This window comes from Schistocerca serialis, chromosome 7 (genome assembly GCF_023864345.2).
Source record: "Schistocerca serialis cubense isolate TAMUIC-IGC-003099 chromosome 7, iqSchSeri2.2, whole genome shotgun sequence".
NCBI classification, from domain to species: Eukaryota; Metazoa; Arthropoda; class Insecta; order Orthoptera; family Acrididae; genus Schistocerca; species Schistocerca serialis.
Genome location: NC_064644.1, coordinates 25,134,580 through 25,152,513, shown reverse-complemented (window position 1 = coordinate 25,152,513; position 17,934 = coordinate 25,134,580). Strand labels below are relative to the sequence as shown.

The 17,934-nt window shown below is 47.4% G+C and overlaps 1 protein-coding gene and 1 non-coding gene across 2 annotated transcripts in view; one reads left to right on the top strand and one right to left on the bottom strand.

The window, feature by feature from the left end:
* Nucleotides 1–17,934, bottom strand: part of LOC126412589 (uncharacterized) — a 236,615-nt gene that overhangs the window by 125,472 nt on the left and 93,209 nt on the right. Inside the window, exon 6 of the mRNA XM_050082250.1 lies at nt 12,816–13,088. Coding sequence (XP_049938207.1) covers nt 12,816–13,088 — 273 coding nt within the window. The remainder of the gene's footprint in view (nt 1–12,815; nt 13,089–17,934) is intronic.
* On the top strand, nt 14,188–14,262 carry Trnas-cga (transfer RNA serine (anticodon CGA)). The gene has a single exon. It is a non-coding gene; the product is annotated as a tRNA-Ser (tRNA).

Here is a 17,934-nt window from a genome sequence, read left to right as displayed (position 1 = left end):
AAAAGCCAAAAGTCACTAGGAGCCAGGTCAGGTGAGTAGGGAGCATGAGGAATCACTTCAAAGTTGTTATCACGAAGAAACTGTTGCGTAACGTTAGCTCGATGTGTGGGTGCGTTGTCTTGGTGAAACAGCACATGCCCAGCCCTTCCCGGACGTTTTTCTTGCAGTGCAGGAAGGAATTTGTTCTTCAAAATATTTTCGTAGGATGCACCTGTTACCGTAGTGCCCTTTGGAACGCAGTGGGTAAGGATTACGCCCTCGCTGTCCCAGAACATGGACACCATCATTTTTTCAGCACTGACAGTTAACCAAAAATTTTTTGGTGGTGGTGAATCTGCGTGCTTCCATTGAGCTGACTGGCGCTTTGTTTCTGGATTGAAAAATGGTATCCACGTCTCATCCATTGTCACAACCGACGAAAAGAAAGTCCCATTCATGCTGACGTTGCGCGTCAACATTGCTTGGCAACATGCCACACGGGCAGCCATGTGGTCGTCCGTCAGCATTCGTGGCACCCACTTGGATGACACTTTTCGCATTTTCAGGTCGTCATGCAGGATTGTGTGCACAGAACCCACAGAAATGCCAACTCTGGAGGCGATCTGTTCAACAGTCATTCGGCGATCCCCCAAAACAATTCCCTCCACTTTCTCGATCATGTCGTCAGACCGGCTTGTGTGAGCCCGAGGTTGTTTCGGTTTGTTTTCACACAATGTTCTGCCTTTATTAAACTGTCGCACCCACGAACGCACTTTCGACACATCCATAACTCCATCACCACATGTCTCCTTCAACTGTCGCTGAATTTCAATTGGTTTCACACCATGCAAATTCAGAAAACGAATGATTGCACACTGTTCAAGTAAGGGAAACGTCGCCATTTTAAGTATTTAAAACAGTTCTCATTCTCGTCGCTGGCGGTAAAATTCCATCTGCCGTACGGTGCTGCCATCTCTGGGACGTATTGACAATGAACGCGGCCTCATTTTAAAACAATGCGCATGTTTCTATCTCTTTCCAGTCCAGAGAAAAAAAATCGGAGGCCTTAGAACTTGAATGCACCTCGTACATGTACATCATGTTACCGATTTCCGCCTCATTCGGATAATTCGCTGTGTGTCGCTTTTTATTTGTTTTAAAGTGTGTTAGCAAATGTGTGGCTGAGTGACTTTAGCGCTTGCTATCAGTGTCAGGCATAACCTATTTTCGTCACGTATTGTTTATGATTCGTGGCCGGATTTAGCAATTCGATATCTAATCCACGAAAAGCATTTGCATTTTGTATCCACTGACAGAAATAAATCGCAGCACCAAGTAGGAGTTGTGTGACATAAACGAAAGTTGGTACAAATGGTTCAAATGGCTCTGAGCACTATGGGACTTAACTTCTGAGGTCATCAGTCCCCTAGAAATTAGAACAACTTAAACCTAAATGACCTAAGGACATCACAAACATCAATGCCCGAGGCAGGATTCGAACCTGCGACCGTAGCGGTCACGCGGTTCCAAACTGTAGCGCCTAGAACCGCTCGGCCACCCCAGCCGGCAATCGAAAGTTGGTAGGTGTAGTGTTGGCAGAAGCGCCAACACTGGGTTGCTAGAGGAGGCCGAAATGCACGCGTTTAATTACACGCTGACTGGCTTTAGGTCTGGAACAGGACAATATCTTGAGAATAGCAAATAAAGTACGTAGTTGATATAATACTTAACTTTAATCCACAATTGTAGAACATCGCTCTTGATGATACATGCTTCATATAATAAATATCAATTGAATACGGCGCCTTGCTAGGTCGTAGCAAATGTAGCTGAAGGCTATGCTAACTATCGTCTCGGCAAATGAGAGCGTAATTTTTCAGTTAACCATCGCTAGCAAAGTCGGCTGTACAACTGGGCGAGTGCTAGGAAGTCTCTCTAGACCTGCCGTGTGGCGGCGCTCGGTCTGCAATCACTGACAGTGGCGACACGCGGGTCCGACGTATACTAATGGACCGCGGCCGATTTAAAGGCTACCACCTAGCAAGTGTGGTGTCTGGCGGTGACACCACAGTAGGTATGTTTCTACATCTGAAAAAGGATGACTATTCAAATTTCACCCTATTGGCGTAAGAGTGGCGCTAGTTGCTACACTATCAGGATGCAAATCAGGTTTACTATACTTACACGTGTAACGATCGTGAGCGTTGGCTACCTCTGAGACTGGACGTGGTAAGTTGATGTTAGTCAAGAATGCCTGTAAGGCGACAAAGACACCATTATCGGTACCCCAGAGATCATGAACGAAGTCGTGTACTGAGACTACGAGAAGCTGGATGTTCCTTCTGTGAAACTGCAGAAAGACTTGGCAGGAATAAAGCCATTGTACATGATTGCTGGCAGCGGTAGTCGCTAGAATGTATATTCGCAAGAAGACCGGGCTCCTGACACATGCGTTGCACAGTAGTGTTCGACGTATGTCTTTGGCTCATCGTATTGCCTCTGCAGCAGCAAACTGAGGAGCAGTTGGCACCACAGCGGCACAACGAATTATTAAAAATCGATTACTTCAAAGTCATCTCCGAGCCAGACGCCCTGCAGCGTGCATATCACTGACCCCAAATAATGGCCATTTCCGACGCTATTGGTCGCAAGCGAGAGCTCATTTGAGAGCACGGTGAAGGTCTGCTGTGTTTTCTGGTGAAAGCTGGTTCTACCTCGGTGCCAGCGATGGCCGCTTCTTGGTTAGAAAAGGCCAGCTGAGGCCTGCAACCAACTGCATGTTAGACAGACTGGATCAACATCTACTGTTATGGTCTGGGGTGCGATTTCGTAAGACAGTAGGAGCATTTTCGTGGTTGTCTCACCCATCCTGACTGAACGTCAGTCTTGTGCTGTTGTGCTGCCTTTCATGAACAGCTCTCTAGGGGGTGTTTTTCAACAGGATACCGCTCGACCGTATACCGCTGTTATGAACCAACACGCCCCACGTGCTCTACATGGTGTCAACAGGTTGCCTTGACCGCTCGGTCTCTGGATCTGTCTTCAATCGAGCATGTATAGGGACTCCAGCTTCATCTACAGCCAGCATTATCCGTACTTCTATAAACCTATCAACTGCAACAGACATGGAACTCCATCCCATAAACTGACACTGGAACCTGTACAACGCAATGATGCACGTCTGCATGCTTGCATTCGACATCGGTTATTAATGTTCCAGCATTTTACATCTGTAATGGCTTTTCTCTCGGTTACGTTAACCTGTGACCTTCAATGCTACTCACCTAAATATGTCATGTAGACAAATGTAGTCCATAAATTTCATTACTCTAATTATTTTTTGGTGTTGCGATTTTTTCCATCAATATATTCAAATCCACGTTTTGGATCAGGTGTTTTCATGACAGCACAACGTAAATCATAGATCATAGATCTGACTGTTCGGTGTTGAGTTTTGATCCTTTTTAGATCAAATAATATGAGTTAAGTTGAAAGGAAATTTCATGTCTTCACTGCTGTTTCACCCTTTTCGTCAATTTAGCTAAGAATTATTAAATTACCTTTGGAAGACATTAGTTGTGAATAGTCACGAGGCTTGTAATGATACCATATGCTGATGTTATTACAGGACAATTATCGTATTTTAATTCTATCGATAACTTAAATCGAACTACTTATGCTACGAGCAATTTATACCAATATGAACCATTCCTGCCATTAGTTAATTAATTTGAGATAACGGAAGGCGGGTTTAAGTCGATAATTTCTAGGCATGCACGGTTTTGTCGTCCCGTTATTGTGTTGCCTGAAAACGTTACATTGCTAGCTCAAAATCAATAGCAGATCTTTTCCGATGGCAAACAATTTTCGCTGCGTTACGTACGCTTGTCTGTAACGAATCATTCCTGAGGATAATAACATCGCGGATTAATGTTATTTTCTTTGGGTTTCACTACGTTTAGAAGAAGAAATAAAAATGTTGAAGTTCGCCGTTGACATTGTAATCCTGTCAGAGACAGGAAAGGACTTGGAAGAGCTATTCAACGGAATGGACAGTGTCTTGAAAGGAGGATGTAAGATGAACATCAACAATAGCAAAACGAGGATAATGGAATGTAGTCGAATTAAGTCGGGTGATGCTGAGGGAATTAGATTAGGAAATGAGACACTTAAAGTAGTAAAGGAATTTTGCCATTTGCGGAGCAAAATAACTGATGACGATCGAAGTAGGGGGGGTATAAAATGCAGACTGGCAATGGCAAGGAAAGCGTTTCTGAAGAAGAGAAATTTGTTAACATCGAGTATAGATTTAGGTGTCAGGAAGTCGTTTCTGAAAGTATTTGTATGGAGTGTAGCCATGTATGGAAGTGAAACATGGACATTAAATAGTTTGGACAAGAAGAGAATAGAAGCTTTCGAAATGTGGTGCTACAGAAGAATGCTGAAGATTATATGGGTAGATCACGTAACTAATGAGGAGGTATTGAATAGAGTTGGGGAGAAGAGGAGTTTGTGGCACAACTTGACAAGGAGAAGGAGTCGGTTGGTAGGACATGTTCTGAGGCATCAAGGAATAACAAGTTTAGCATTGGGGGGCAGCGTGGAGGGTAAAAATCGTAGAGAGAGACCAAGAGATGAATACACTAAGCAGATTCAGAAGGATGTAAGTTGCAGTAGGTACTGGGAGATGAAGAAGCTTGCACAGGATAGAGTAGCATGGAGAGCAGCAACAAACCAGTCTCAAGACAACAACAACAACAACAAGTTTTGAAGAGCGTGTCATCTTTGAGGGCAATTTCAAGTAGAACTCTAACGTCCAGTGCTACTAGAAAAGACTCGTCCAATTTAGCGGACACCACATACCATAGAGCAAGTGGAGGACTCCCTTCTTTGAGAGGTTAGTGGAAAAATGTAGACAATCTATAGAGCAGACTGCTGGAAAATCACTCGTTAAGGTGTCGTACCAAATAGACTAACATAAGACATTGACCTTACACACAGAAGAGCAGCACAGACATCTACATCTACATCCATACTCCGCAAGCCACCAGACGTTGTGTGGCGGAGGGTACTTTCAGTACCTCTATCGGTTCTCCCTTCTATTCGAGTCTCGTATTGTTCGTGGAAAAAAAGACTGTCAGTATGGCTCTGTGTGGGCTCTAATCTCTCTGATTTTATCCTAATGGTCTCTTCGCGAGATATACGTAGGAGGGAGCAATATACTGCTTGACTCCTCGGTGAAGGTATGTTCTCGAAACTTCAACAAAAGCCCGTACCGAGCTACTGAGCGACTCTTCTGCAGAGTCCTCCACTGCAGTTTATCTATCATCTCCGTAACGCTTTCGCGATTACTAAATGATCCTGTAACGAAGCGCGCTGCTCTCCGTTGGATCTTCTGTATCTCTTCTATCAACCTTATCTGGTCTGGATTCCACACCGCTGAGCAGTATTCAAGCAGTGGGCGAACAAGCGTACTGTAACCTACTTCCTTTGTTTTCGGATTGCATTTCCTTAGGATTCTTCCAATGAATCTCAGTCTGACATCTGCTTTACCGACGATCAACTTTATATGATCATTCCATTTTAAATTACTCCTAATGCCTACTCCCAGATAATTTATGGAAATAACTGCTTCCAGTTGCTGACCTGCTATATTGTAGCTGAATGATAAAGGATCTTTCTCTGTATTCGCAGCACATTACACTTGTCTACATTGAAATTCAATTGCCATTCCCTGCACCGTGGATCAATTCGTTACAGATCCTCCCGCATTTCAGTACAATTGTCCATTGTTACAACCTCTCGATATACTACAGCATCATCCGCAAAAGGCATCAGTGAACTTCCGATGTGATCCACAAGGTCATTTATGTCTGTTGTGAAAAGCAACGGTCCTACGACACTCCCCTGCGGCACACCTGAAATCACTCTTACTTCTGAAGACTTTTCTCCATTGAGAATGACATGCTGCGTTCTGTTATCTAGGATCTCTTCAATCCAATCACACAATTGGTCTGATAGTCCATATGATCTTGCTTTGATCACTAAACAACTGTGGGGAACTCTATCGAATGCCTTGCGGAAGTCAAGAAACACGTGATCTACGTGGGAACCCGTGTCTATGGCTCTCTGGGTCTCGTGGACGAGTAGCACGAGCTGGGTTTCACACGATCGTCTTTTCCGAAACCCATGCTGATTCCTACAGAGTAGATTTCTAGTTTCCAGAAAAGTCATTATACTAGAACATAATACGTGTTCCAAAATTCTACAACTGATCGACGTTAGAGACATAGGTCTATACTTCTGCACATCTGATCGACGTCCCTTCTTGAAAATGGGGATGAGCTGTACCCTTTTCCAATCCTTTGGAACGCTACGTTCTTCTAGAGTATGGATGTAGATGTTGATGTCTGTGCTGCTCTTTTGTGTGTTAGGTCAATGTCTTCTTTAAATCATGGAAGGGCATCGTAGATATGTTGAAGAACCTGAATCGGCTGACTCATGAAGATCAAATTATTCCTCGGAAACCTACTTAAGAAGTTTCAAAGACCAGAATACCCTTCGGCCCCTTACGAGTCTCTCCCCTGGGGATCGTGAAGACAAGGTCAGCCTCATTACTACACCCTCAGACACATTTAAAAAGTCATTCTTATCGTCCTCTACTCGTAATTTTAACGGGAAGAATCCCTAACACGTGACAGCATGCTAAGTATCCTCTGCCATACGCTTCACAGTAGTTTGCAGGGTATTTTTGAAGATGTAGATGTAGATCAGCAAACAACACTCAGAGCCGTATCATGATGTAAGGGGCACAAACTTGGCAAAGGTGGGAGGTTCGAAGTCGAAAGATGTAAACGGCGAAGCTCTGTGCAAGACGCCGAGAATGTTGTGAAACACTGACAGAGGTGAACACGTGGTTTCCGCGCAATAAATGTGCAAAAACACCACTCAGCCTAAAGGACGGATCTTCGAAGTTGGGTAAAGGTGGGAGAGAAGTAATGCGGTGTAGACAAATAATTTTGTCAGAGAAATAAAATGAGAACGAGTTTCAAGGTAATGTGGTGTTGAAGCTAAACGTGTATCACACTTATCAGTAACGGCTAAACTTGAGTCAATCACAATAAGTGTAACGACGGAATACGTCACAGATAGCGATCCGCGGTAATTAATAGGGATGGCAGTCGCTTCTGTGTGGGGGCTCGCATCTACCTTGTGGACTGCGGACAGACAGAAAGCACGCAGTGCCTTCAGCAAGCGCGCCCTTGAGTAGCGGTTGATCCCAAGTATGAGCAGATTGTCACGTTTTAGACAGCTTTCACAGGTTTTTATCGATGTGAATTTTAGTTATTTAACAACCGAGAAATTCGTTCATAGAAAGCTTTGCTTCTCTCCAAACCAAGAACGCACACCCACCTCATGCTCTTTGCTTGCGTCGCTTCCGTCTGACAGTGTCTTATCCCTGATGACGACATGGTTTCGGAACAGTGCGATTTGCGTATGCGTATTGTTATAGTTTTGTGAAGTGAATTTTCACATGGTAGGTGCAGTATGGTGAATCATGTTCGGCTTCGTTTAAAAAGACACATTGCAGAATAGGTCTGCACAGCGATGTATTTTCCAGAGCGAGGTTTAAATCTGCTTCTGTAAATATTATTTATTACATTCATTGGCTGTACAACGTCGGCTAGACCTCATAGGGAAGGCATCTTCTGAATATGATTCTCCATGCCGCTGTTTGTGAAATCGTGCCAAGCACAATCTGTTGAAACTGTTTCTAAATCGAGAAAGGTTATTAAAAGCCACAGCGCGACAACAGCAAATGGTCTGTAAACCATATTGCGTTCTGCAGTTGGTTGTCGGCTGAGAAAACTCCTTTGAATAGCTATTTTTCTCAAGGTTTATTGACGTAGTAGAACTGTCTCAAGCAGAGAGCGCACTATTGGTAGTTTAGCTGTACAAAAATTAGAAGGCAGGTTTTCAGCACGGTGGGCTACAGATGACGAAAGAACTTAAAGACGAAAGAAACTTCGCACGACGTATCACTGCCAAGAAACATAGCTCGATCAAATTTCGATGATACATGGAAAGAACATATTGGCACTAAAGCCACAGCGATTTGTGGTAGTCCCCTGGACATTACAAAAGCCGAAACGTGAAACTTAAAATGATGTGTGATGACCATGTACAGCGTACATGCTCTGCAACTTCCTGCCATGACGACCACAAGGTTGGTAAGAGTTCTTGCGTTACGGTGTTTCATTTCTCCATCGGCGCGGTTGAAAACCGCTGGACGGTGGTCACAGCATGTGGGTATGCTGCAATTGATCTCCCCAACGAATCTCACAGAGCAGTCCATTCGCCGCGTATCCTCTCGTTCCCACAGCTGCTTGATGTTGTGTCGCCTTGTCATTCTTCAAAATAAAGTCAATATGGAATGCACACCTAAAGAGACGCGCATGGGAAATGAACACAGCACCACAACAGCCTTGGCCGGTGAGTGTACTATGCCGGCCGCAGTGGCCGAGCGGGTCTAGGCGCTTCAGTCTGGAACCGCGCGAGCCTACGGTCGCAGGTTCGAATCCTACCTCGGACACGGATGTGTGTGATGTCCTTAGTTCTAGGGGACTGATGACAGATTTTAAGTCCCATAGTGCTCAGAGCCATTTCAACCATTTTTTGAGTGTACCATGTTCAAAGATTTGGAGGTTACAATGAAGCATTATGCCTTCCCACACCAGTACTCCCGAGTCACCAAAACGATCATTTTGGACAATTTTGAGACTGAAAACATGGTACAAGTGGGCTGTATTATTTTTCTTCTCTCTGCGATCGGCTTATCACAAGACAGATGACAAGAAGGAACAGCCTACCTGGACCATGTTTTCACTCTCAAAACAACCTAAGACTGTGGACCCCTTCAAGAATAAAATTTTAAAATGTTCGACAATGTTGCAAATTGCCTCATATGGTGAGATGGTGCGAAAATTGTCCAATAAGCTAGTTTTGGTTGTCGAGGTGTTGTCCTCTGGGGAGTAATAATGTTGCATGGACGTACTGAACTTCAAATCTTTGAGCAAGGTACGCTCACAGATCAACATTGCTGTGACACTTCACTCCATTCCCATGAATGTCTTTTCAGGGATGCATTTGACCCTGACTTCATTTTTGCGGATGACATTTCGTAACGACGTCGACCGGCGCAGGTGGAGGAGCTGTTGCAACGACAGTATTTTGGGGGAATGGACTGGCCTGCCCATTCCCAGACTTAAAATGCATCTAGAACGTGTGAAAAGCGTTGGGGAGAAGTTCTGCAGTACGTCCGCCTGCACCAGCGGCTATCCAGCAGCTGTTAATCGCGTTGCTGCAATAATGGAAGGCTCTACCACAGGATGTCTTTACCAAACATGTGGCCAGCATGGGAGCACGTTGCAGAGCATGCAGGCCGCCTGTGGAGACCACACACCCGATATGAACCAAGTCCCGCCGTTCGTAATACCCAGAGAACCATCACAAATCTCGGTGACTCCAAATGCAATTTAGTCTTTCAATGGAAGTGTGACGACAGTTCGTCTCATACCGTATTTCTGTCAGTTACCTTCGGTACTATATTGTAGCAGTTCTTTCTATGTACAGTCAAAGTATCGTGGAGCTACACTGATAAGCCAAAATATTACGACCACCACTTAAAAGCGTACTGCTCCATCTCTGGATCGCAGTTCAACAATGTATTTGTGTGCCTTGGATTCGACATGTACTTCGTATGTTTCCAGAGGTTCGTGGCCCCAGACGCCGACGCACAGGTTATACACATCCAGTAACTTGCGGGCGGTTGGTTCGTGGGCACAGAGCTGGAGTCCAACAGCGTCCCAATTGGGTTTCATCGGATTAAGCCAAATCTGACGGCCAAGACATCAACCTGAGTTCACTATCACGCTCCTCAAAACATGATAGCACAATACTGGCCTTGTGGCACGCACCGTTATCCTTTTGGAAGATGCCATCGCTGTTAAGAAGTATATCAAGCGTAAGGGGTTACAGGTGGTCCCTAATAATGATCACGCAGGCCACAGCTGTCATAGTGCCTTCTATTACTACCGCAGGTCCCGTGGAAACCCAGATGAATGTGCACCAGCACATAATACAGCTCCGACCAGCCTGCGTACAAAGAGTGCTCTATGTTTCTAGAAACGTTTCGCCTGGACGGCAGAGTATCTGGACACCACCATCGACCTGATATAACAATAAACAGGATTCATCCGACCAGGCGACAGGATTCCATTGATCACTGGTCCAGTCTCGATGACCCCGTGCCGACTGTAATCATTACTAACGAGGATGTTGGGTGAAGACGAGAAAGCGTAGATGCCCTCTGCTGCGGAACACCACGTTCAACACCGTTCTCTGAACAGTGTGCACCAAAACACTTGTGCCTGCGCGAGCACTGTACTCTGTCGCCAGATCTGCCACATATCGCTTCTTTAGAGTGTGGGCAAGCCTCTCATCCATTTATTCCGCCGACCGCTGGTGGCCCAGCGGTTCTGGTGCTACAGTCTGGAACCGCGCGACCGCTACGGTCGCAGGTTCGAATCCTGCCTCGGGCATGGATGTGTCTGATATCCTTAGGTTAGTTAGGTTTAAGTAGTTCTAAGTTCTAGGGGACTTATGACCTCAGCAGTTGAGTCCCATAGTGCTCAGAGCCATTTTCCATTTGTTCCGTGGTAAGATATAGTCGTCCAACTTCTTGTCGCCTGCTCGTGGTTACAGCATTCTTCGATAACTTTCCTCTGATACTAACGATAGTAAAACTAGCTTCGCAGTTTCCGAGGTGTTCGCTCTCAGACGCTGGACCACAACAACTTCGCTAATACCAATGTCGCTTAAGCCGGCGGATTTCCGTATTTTCGCCTGCTATCATCGCTAAAATGATTTCCCACTCGCCTCTGCTCCACTCATACACTGCAGACCATTACAATTGCTACACCACGAAGATGACGTGCTACAGACGCGAAATTTAACCGACAGGGAGAAGATGCTGTGATATGCAAATGATTAGCGTTTCAGAGCATTAACACAAGGTTGGCGCCGGTGGCGACACCTACAACGTGCTGACATGAGGAAAGTTTCCAACCGATTTCTCATACACCAACTGCAGTTGACCGGCGCTGCGTGGTGAAAAGTTGTTGTGATGCCTCGTGTAAGGAGGAGAAATGCGTACCACCACGTCTCCGACTTTGACAAAGGTCGGATTGTAGCCTATCGCGATTGCGGTTTATCGTATTGCGACATTGCTGCTCACGTTGGTCGAGATCCAATGCCTGAATTGGTGGGTTCAGCAGGATAAAACGGAACGCCGTGCTGGATCCCAACGGCATCGTATCACTAGCAATCGAGATGACAGGCATCTTATCCGCATGGCTGTAACGGATCGTGCAGCCACGTCTCGATCCATGAGTCAACAGATGGGGACGTTTGCAAGACAACAACGAACAGTTCGACGACGTTTGCAGAAGCATGGACTACCAGCTCGGAGACCATGGCTGCGATTACCCTTGACGCTACATCACAGACAGGAGCGCCTGCGATGGTGTACTCAACGACGAACCTGGATGCACGAATGGCAAAACGTCATTTTTTCGGATGAATCCAGGTTCTGTTTACGGCATCATGATGGTCGCATCCGTGTTTGGCGACATCGCGGTGAACGTACATTGGAAGCGTGTATTCGTCATCGCCATACTGGCGTATCATCCGGCGTGATGGTACGGGGTGCCATTGGTTACAAGTCTCGGTCACATCTTATTCGCATTGACGGCACTCTGAACAGTGGACGTTACATTTCAGATGTGTTACGACCTGTGGCTCTACCCTTCATTCGATGCCTGCGAAACCGTACATTTCAGCAGTATAATGCACGACCACATGTTGCAGGTCCTGTACGGGCCTTTCTGGATACAGAAAATGTTGGAGTGCTGCCCTGGTCAGCACATTCTCCAGATCTTTCAACAATTGAAAACGTCAGGTCAATGGTTGCCGACCAACTTTCTCGTCACAATTCGCCAGTCATTACTCTTGATGAACTACGGTATCGTGTTGAAGCTGCATGGGTAGCTGTAACTGTACACGCCATCCAAACTCTCTTTGACTCAATGGCCAGGCGTATCACCGCCGTTATTACGGCCAGAGGTGGTTGTTCCGGGTACTGGATCTGTGCACCCAAATTGCGTGAAAATATAGTCACATGTCAGTTCTAGTATAATATATTTGTCTCATGAATACCCGTTTATCATCTGCGTTTTTTCTTGTTGCAGCAATTTTAGTGGCCAGTAGTGTGTATCTGTCTTACCGCGTCACGTTCTCTCAACGCCACCAGGCAGCGTACAACGTCGCGAAAGGCAGTGATCATAATGTTTTCGCTTGAGTGAAACATCCACCTCGCAGTGGCTAAGCCACGTCTGCACAATATCCTTTCTTCCAAGAGTGCTAATTCTGCAAGGTGTACCAGAGAGCTTCTGTGAAATTTGGAAGGTAGGAGACGAGGTATTACCGGGATTACAGATGTGGTGACAGGTCATGAGTCCTGCTTGGGTATCTCAGATGGTAGAGCACTTGTCCCCAAAAGGCAAAGGTCCCGAGTTTGTCCGGTACACAGTTTTAATCCACCAGGAAGTTTCATGTTTTGGCTTGTCAGTGTGTGTTACTTGGCAGTGGCGGGTAATGCGAAAGTTAGCTTGGTCTTTAAGCTTTGCAGGCAGCGTAGTTAACTGTAGTCTGCACCATCACTTGACCGTACAGTTGCGCCGACGTCGTCTGTGGGTTGTCCGGTGCGCGCGACTTACCGAGGCACGAGCGCTGCCCCGCGCCGAACGGCAGGTAGGAGAAGGGCGTCTGGCGCGCCAGCTGGTCCGGCCCGAAGCGCTCGGGGTCGAAGCGCTCGGGCTGCGGGAAGAAGCCGGGGTCGCGGTGGAGGGCGCAGATGGGGATGTGCAGCGGCGCCTCGGCCGGCCGCAGGTGCAGCGCGCCGTCCCCCAGCCGCGTCGTGCCGGGGAAGGTGTAGGGCGCCGTGCAGCTGCGCGACAGGTTGGACATGGGCGGGTGCAGCCGCAGCGTCTCTGCAAACCGCGCACACACACACACCGCCGTACCTCACCGTGTGACGTCATCCAAGAGACTCCCTAAAACTAATAGCGTAGGTGTCTGAGCCGTCTCTAGGCGTCGCTCTCACGTCAGCCTGTTTCTTGCAGTATAAGACATTCTGTGACTGAGATTTTCACTCTGCAGCAGAGTGTGCGCTGATACGAAACTTGCTGGCAGATTAAAACTGTGTGCCGGACCGAGACTCGAACTCGGGACCTTTGCCTTTCGCGGGCAAGTGCTCTACCGACTGAGCTACCCAAGCACGACTCACGCCCCGTCCTCACAGCTTTACTTCTGCCAGTGCCTCGTCTCCTACCTTCCTGGCTTTACAGAAGCTCTCCTGCGAACCTTGCAGCACTAGCACTCCTGAAAGAAAGGATATTGCGGAGACATGGCTTAGCCACAGCCTGGGGGATGTTTCCAGAATGGGATTTTCACTCTGTAGTGGAGTGTGCGCTGATACGAAACTTGCTGGCAGATTAAAACTGTGTGCCGGACCGAGACTCGAACTCGGGACCTTTGCCTTTCGCGGGCAAGTGCTCTACCGACTGAGCTACCCAAGCACGACTCACGCCCCGTCCTCACAGCTTTACTTCTGCCAGTACCTCGTCTCCTACCTTCCTGGCTTTACAGAAGCTCTCCTGCGAACCTTGCAGCACTAGCACTCCTGAAAGAAAGGATATTGCGGAGACATGGCTTAGCCACAGCCTGGGGGATGTTTCCAGAATGGGATTTTCACTCTGTAGTGGAGTGTGCGCTGATATGAAACTTGCTGGCAGATTAAAACTGTGTGCCGGACCGAGACTCGAACTCGGGACCTTTGCCTTTCGCGGGCAAGTGCTCTACCGACTGAGCTACCCAAGCACGACTCACGCCCCGTCCTCACACCCTTACTTCTGCCAGTTCCTCGTCTCCTACCTTCCAAACTTTACAGAAGCTCTCCTGGCCACCACAGCAGTAGTTTTGGGTCTGTTGTTCGTGTCGTACGCACGAGGAGGAGAGCTTCTGTAAAGTTTGGAAGGTAGGAGACGAGGTACTGGCAGAAGTAAGAGTGTGAGGACGGGGCGTGAGTCGTGCTTGGGTAGCTCAGTCGGTAGAGCACTTGCCCGCGAAAGGCAAAGGTCCCGAGTTCGAGCCTCGGCCCGGCACACAGTTTTAATCTGCCAGGAAGTTTCATTCTCCGACGTCTTGCCATGTCAGTTCATTGTAAAACCTCACGCTCTCGTCTATGACCTCCAATGTGTACGACACGAACAACAGACCCAAAACTACTGCTGTGGTGGCCATATATACTGAAGAAACTGGTATAGGCACGCGTATTCAGATACAGAGATATGTAAATAGGCAGAATACGACGCTGCTGTCGGCAACGCATATATGAGATAATAAGCGTCTGGTGCTGCTGTTAGACTGTTGTTAGATCAGTGGCAGCTGGCCCAACGGCAGGTCATCAAGATATAAGTGAATTTGAACGTGGCGTTATAATCGACGCACGAGCGATGCGACACAGCATCTCAGAGGTAGCGATGAAGAGGGCATGCTCCCGTTCGACCATTTCGCGAGTGTACCGTAAATATCAGGAATACGGCGAAACATCAATTCTCCGACGTTGCTGCGGCTCGAAAAGATCCTGCAACATCGGGACCAACAACGACTGAAGAGAATCGTTCAGCGTGACAAAAGTTCAGCCTTCCGCAAATTGCCCCAGATTTCAATGCTGGGCCATCAACAAGTGTCAGCGTGCGAACCATTCAACGAAACATCATCGATATGGGCATTCGGGGCCGAAGGTCCACTCGTGGTGTACACTTGTTGACTGCACGACACAAAGCTTTGCGCTTACCTGGGCCTGTCAAAACCGACCTTGGACTTTTGATGACTGGAAACATGTTGCCTGTTCGGATGAGTATCATTTCAAAATGTTCAAAAATGTTCAAATGTGTGTGAAATCTTATGGGACTTAACTGCTAAGGTCATCAGGCCCTACGGACAAACACACACACCCTTGCCTGAGGGAGGACTCGAAGCTCCACCGGGACCGGCCGCACTGTCCATGACTGCAGAGCCCTAGACCGCTCTGCTAATCCCGCGCGGCATTTCAGATTGTATCGAGCGCTTGGACGTGTACGGGTATGAAGTCAGCCTCATGAATGCATGGACCCTGCATGTCAGGAGAGGACTTTTCAAGCTGTTGGAGGCTCTGTAATGGTGTGGGACGTGTGCAGTTGGAGTGATATGGTACCCCTGATACGTCTAGATACGACTCTGACAGGTGACATGTGCGTGGGCATCCTCTATGTTCACCTGGACCCGTTCATGTCCACTGCGCATTCCGAAGGAATTGGGCAATTCCAGCAAGACACTGCGCCACGCCACACGTCCAGAATTACTACAGAGTGGCTCCAGAAACACTCTTCTGTGTTTAAACACTTCCGCTAGCCACCGAACTCCCCAGAGATGGAACTTTATTGAGCACATCTGGGATGCTTTGCAAAGTGCTCTTCGGAAGAGATCTCTACCCCCTCGTACTCTTACAGATTTTTGGAGGGCCCTGCAGGATCATTGGCGTCAATTCCCTCGAGCATTGCTTCAGTCCATGCCACGTCGTGCTGCGCGGGACCCTACACGGTATTAGGCAGGTGGACCAATCTCTTTCGCTCTTCAGTGTATAGCCCATAGACGGCTGGTGATTGTCCGACAATCACGTAGTGCCGTCGCGGATGGCATGAACACCAGCGCTGGTGGCACAACCACTCCCGTAATAACGTAAACATTGCAACGAATATCCCTGCCTCTTCTCCGTATCGGGAGTTCGCTGTGTGCACCGCTTAGATTATATCCACTGTCGCGGTTGACGTTCTTCTCACACGTTTTTATTTCTGCAGCATCTTTAATTACAGAATTGCAGTTTGTAGGAGCCTGGGACAAAATTTTTGTTTCGTCAAACAAAATTTTATTCAGAAACCATTGCCATTGATGTTGTGTACAGGGGTTGGAAACGGTAAAGATGGACTGACCCATGTAATTGCTTCTGCACTGACAAAAAATGTCAGAAATCCCAAGGATCCTGAGGCCGAGACTGTCATAGCATCTCGTTCATTTTCTTAGGAGGTCAGAAAATAGGTCTTACACCTCGTCTTCCGAGAGGGGGAGGACCGGGCGACGTGGCGCAGTGGTTAGCACAGCGGACTCGCATTCGGGAGGACGACGGTTCAAACCTGCGCCCGGCCATCCTGATTTAGGTTTTCCGTGATTCCCCTAAATCGCTTCACGTAAATGCTGCGATGGTTCTTGTGAAAGAGCACCGCCTACTTTCTTCCCCACCCCTCCCTAATACGGCAGGACCGATGACATCGCTGTTTGGTCCCCTCCCCCGAATCAACCAACCAACCAACCAACCAGAAGGGAAGAAACACCCATCATGTGAATTTTCAACATTTTCACGTCCCCTATTGTTGGAGAACGCTGATTACATATCACATGCCCCATAGCCGCTCTTTGGCCACACGTACTTCAGATGATTAATTTCGAAATCCAAGTGCTCTTCATCAGAAACAGTTTTTACTCTACGTACTTAAAGGTGCTCTCTCCTGTACTGGATGGTGAAACATCTGGGAGCGCAGATATAAATCACTGTGCGTCAGGTTCCAGTACACTGAGTGACCGAGGCGTCCACCCGACTTGTACGAAAACAGCTGAAAATGGCAGCCCTCCTTCTCTGTCTGTCTCTGTTTGAAGGAAATTACAGCTAACGGACCGAATCGTGCAGCAACGCGTTGCCCGCTAAGTCGACCATACAGACTTCCCTTAACCATTTGATTCATATTCACAGGGTGTGTAGTGCTCGTCTAATAATTCAATATATATAAAAACCAATATATTATTCCCCTCCGTTTTCGACGAAACTGGGTTTGAAAAGTTTGTGAGTCTTTATGTACAATATGCCCCCTGCTCGTGGTCTCGCGGTAGCGTTGTCGTTTCCCGAGCATGGAATCCCGGGTTAAATTCCCGGCGGGGTCAGGGACTTACACTTGCCCCGGGATGAATGGGTGTTTTTGTGTCGTTTCCATCATCATCATTCATCCTCACTGCGGTTGGAGGAAGGCGGTCAGGGCCTCCCGCATCGTTCCCGTACGCTCTGCCAAAAAGCATGGGACTTCATTTCCATGTACAGTATGGTCGATATTATGCGAGTAAGTAGCCGCTTATTTTCATAAGCGCGTGGTCTTAGGATCGAATCTCACTCCTGGGCTTATTTTTCCTCCGTTACCATATAATTATAACCATAGATTTACTACGACTGTGCTAGATTTCAATATCTAAGCAATCATTTACACTGGCAGAAAAATATCGCACCAACAAATAATAATTAATGTATAGAAATGAAATTTCGGGAACGCATTTGTCTAGATAACAGAGGCGTGGTAAAAATTTACTGTTTTGAAGAGCGCGCCGTCGCTCGTAGTGTGAAGCAGTCACCCTCCGTGGCGCCACTGTGGCAATCGCAGCTTTGGTGTATCCCTCTGGTGAGAAAGGGGAAAGGTTGCCTGTACACGTGCATTTAAGGGGCGCTGTGAGCTCGCCAGTGGGTCGGTCTGGGTGAGTCTGGAGTCGGTCTGGGTCAGTCTCTCGTCCCCAGCTTGCTAGTCTGTCTCTCATCCGGATTTGTGGGGCAGTTAGTGTCTGTCTGTCGTCCAGAGTGCTAGTATGTCTTTCGTTCAGATCAATCTTTAAAGCCGGATTTATGAGAGTCTTTCCACTCGCCAGCAAGAGAACTCAGTGAGTGATCGCCCGGTCGGGTTTTAGTTCCTGCATCTGAGT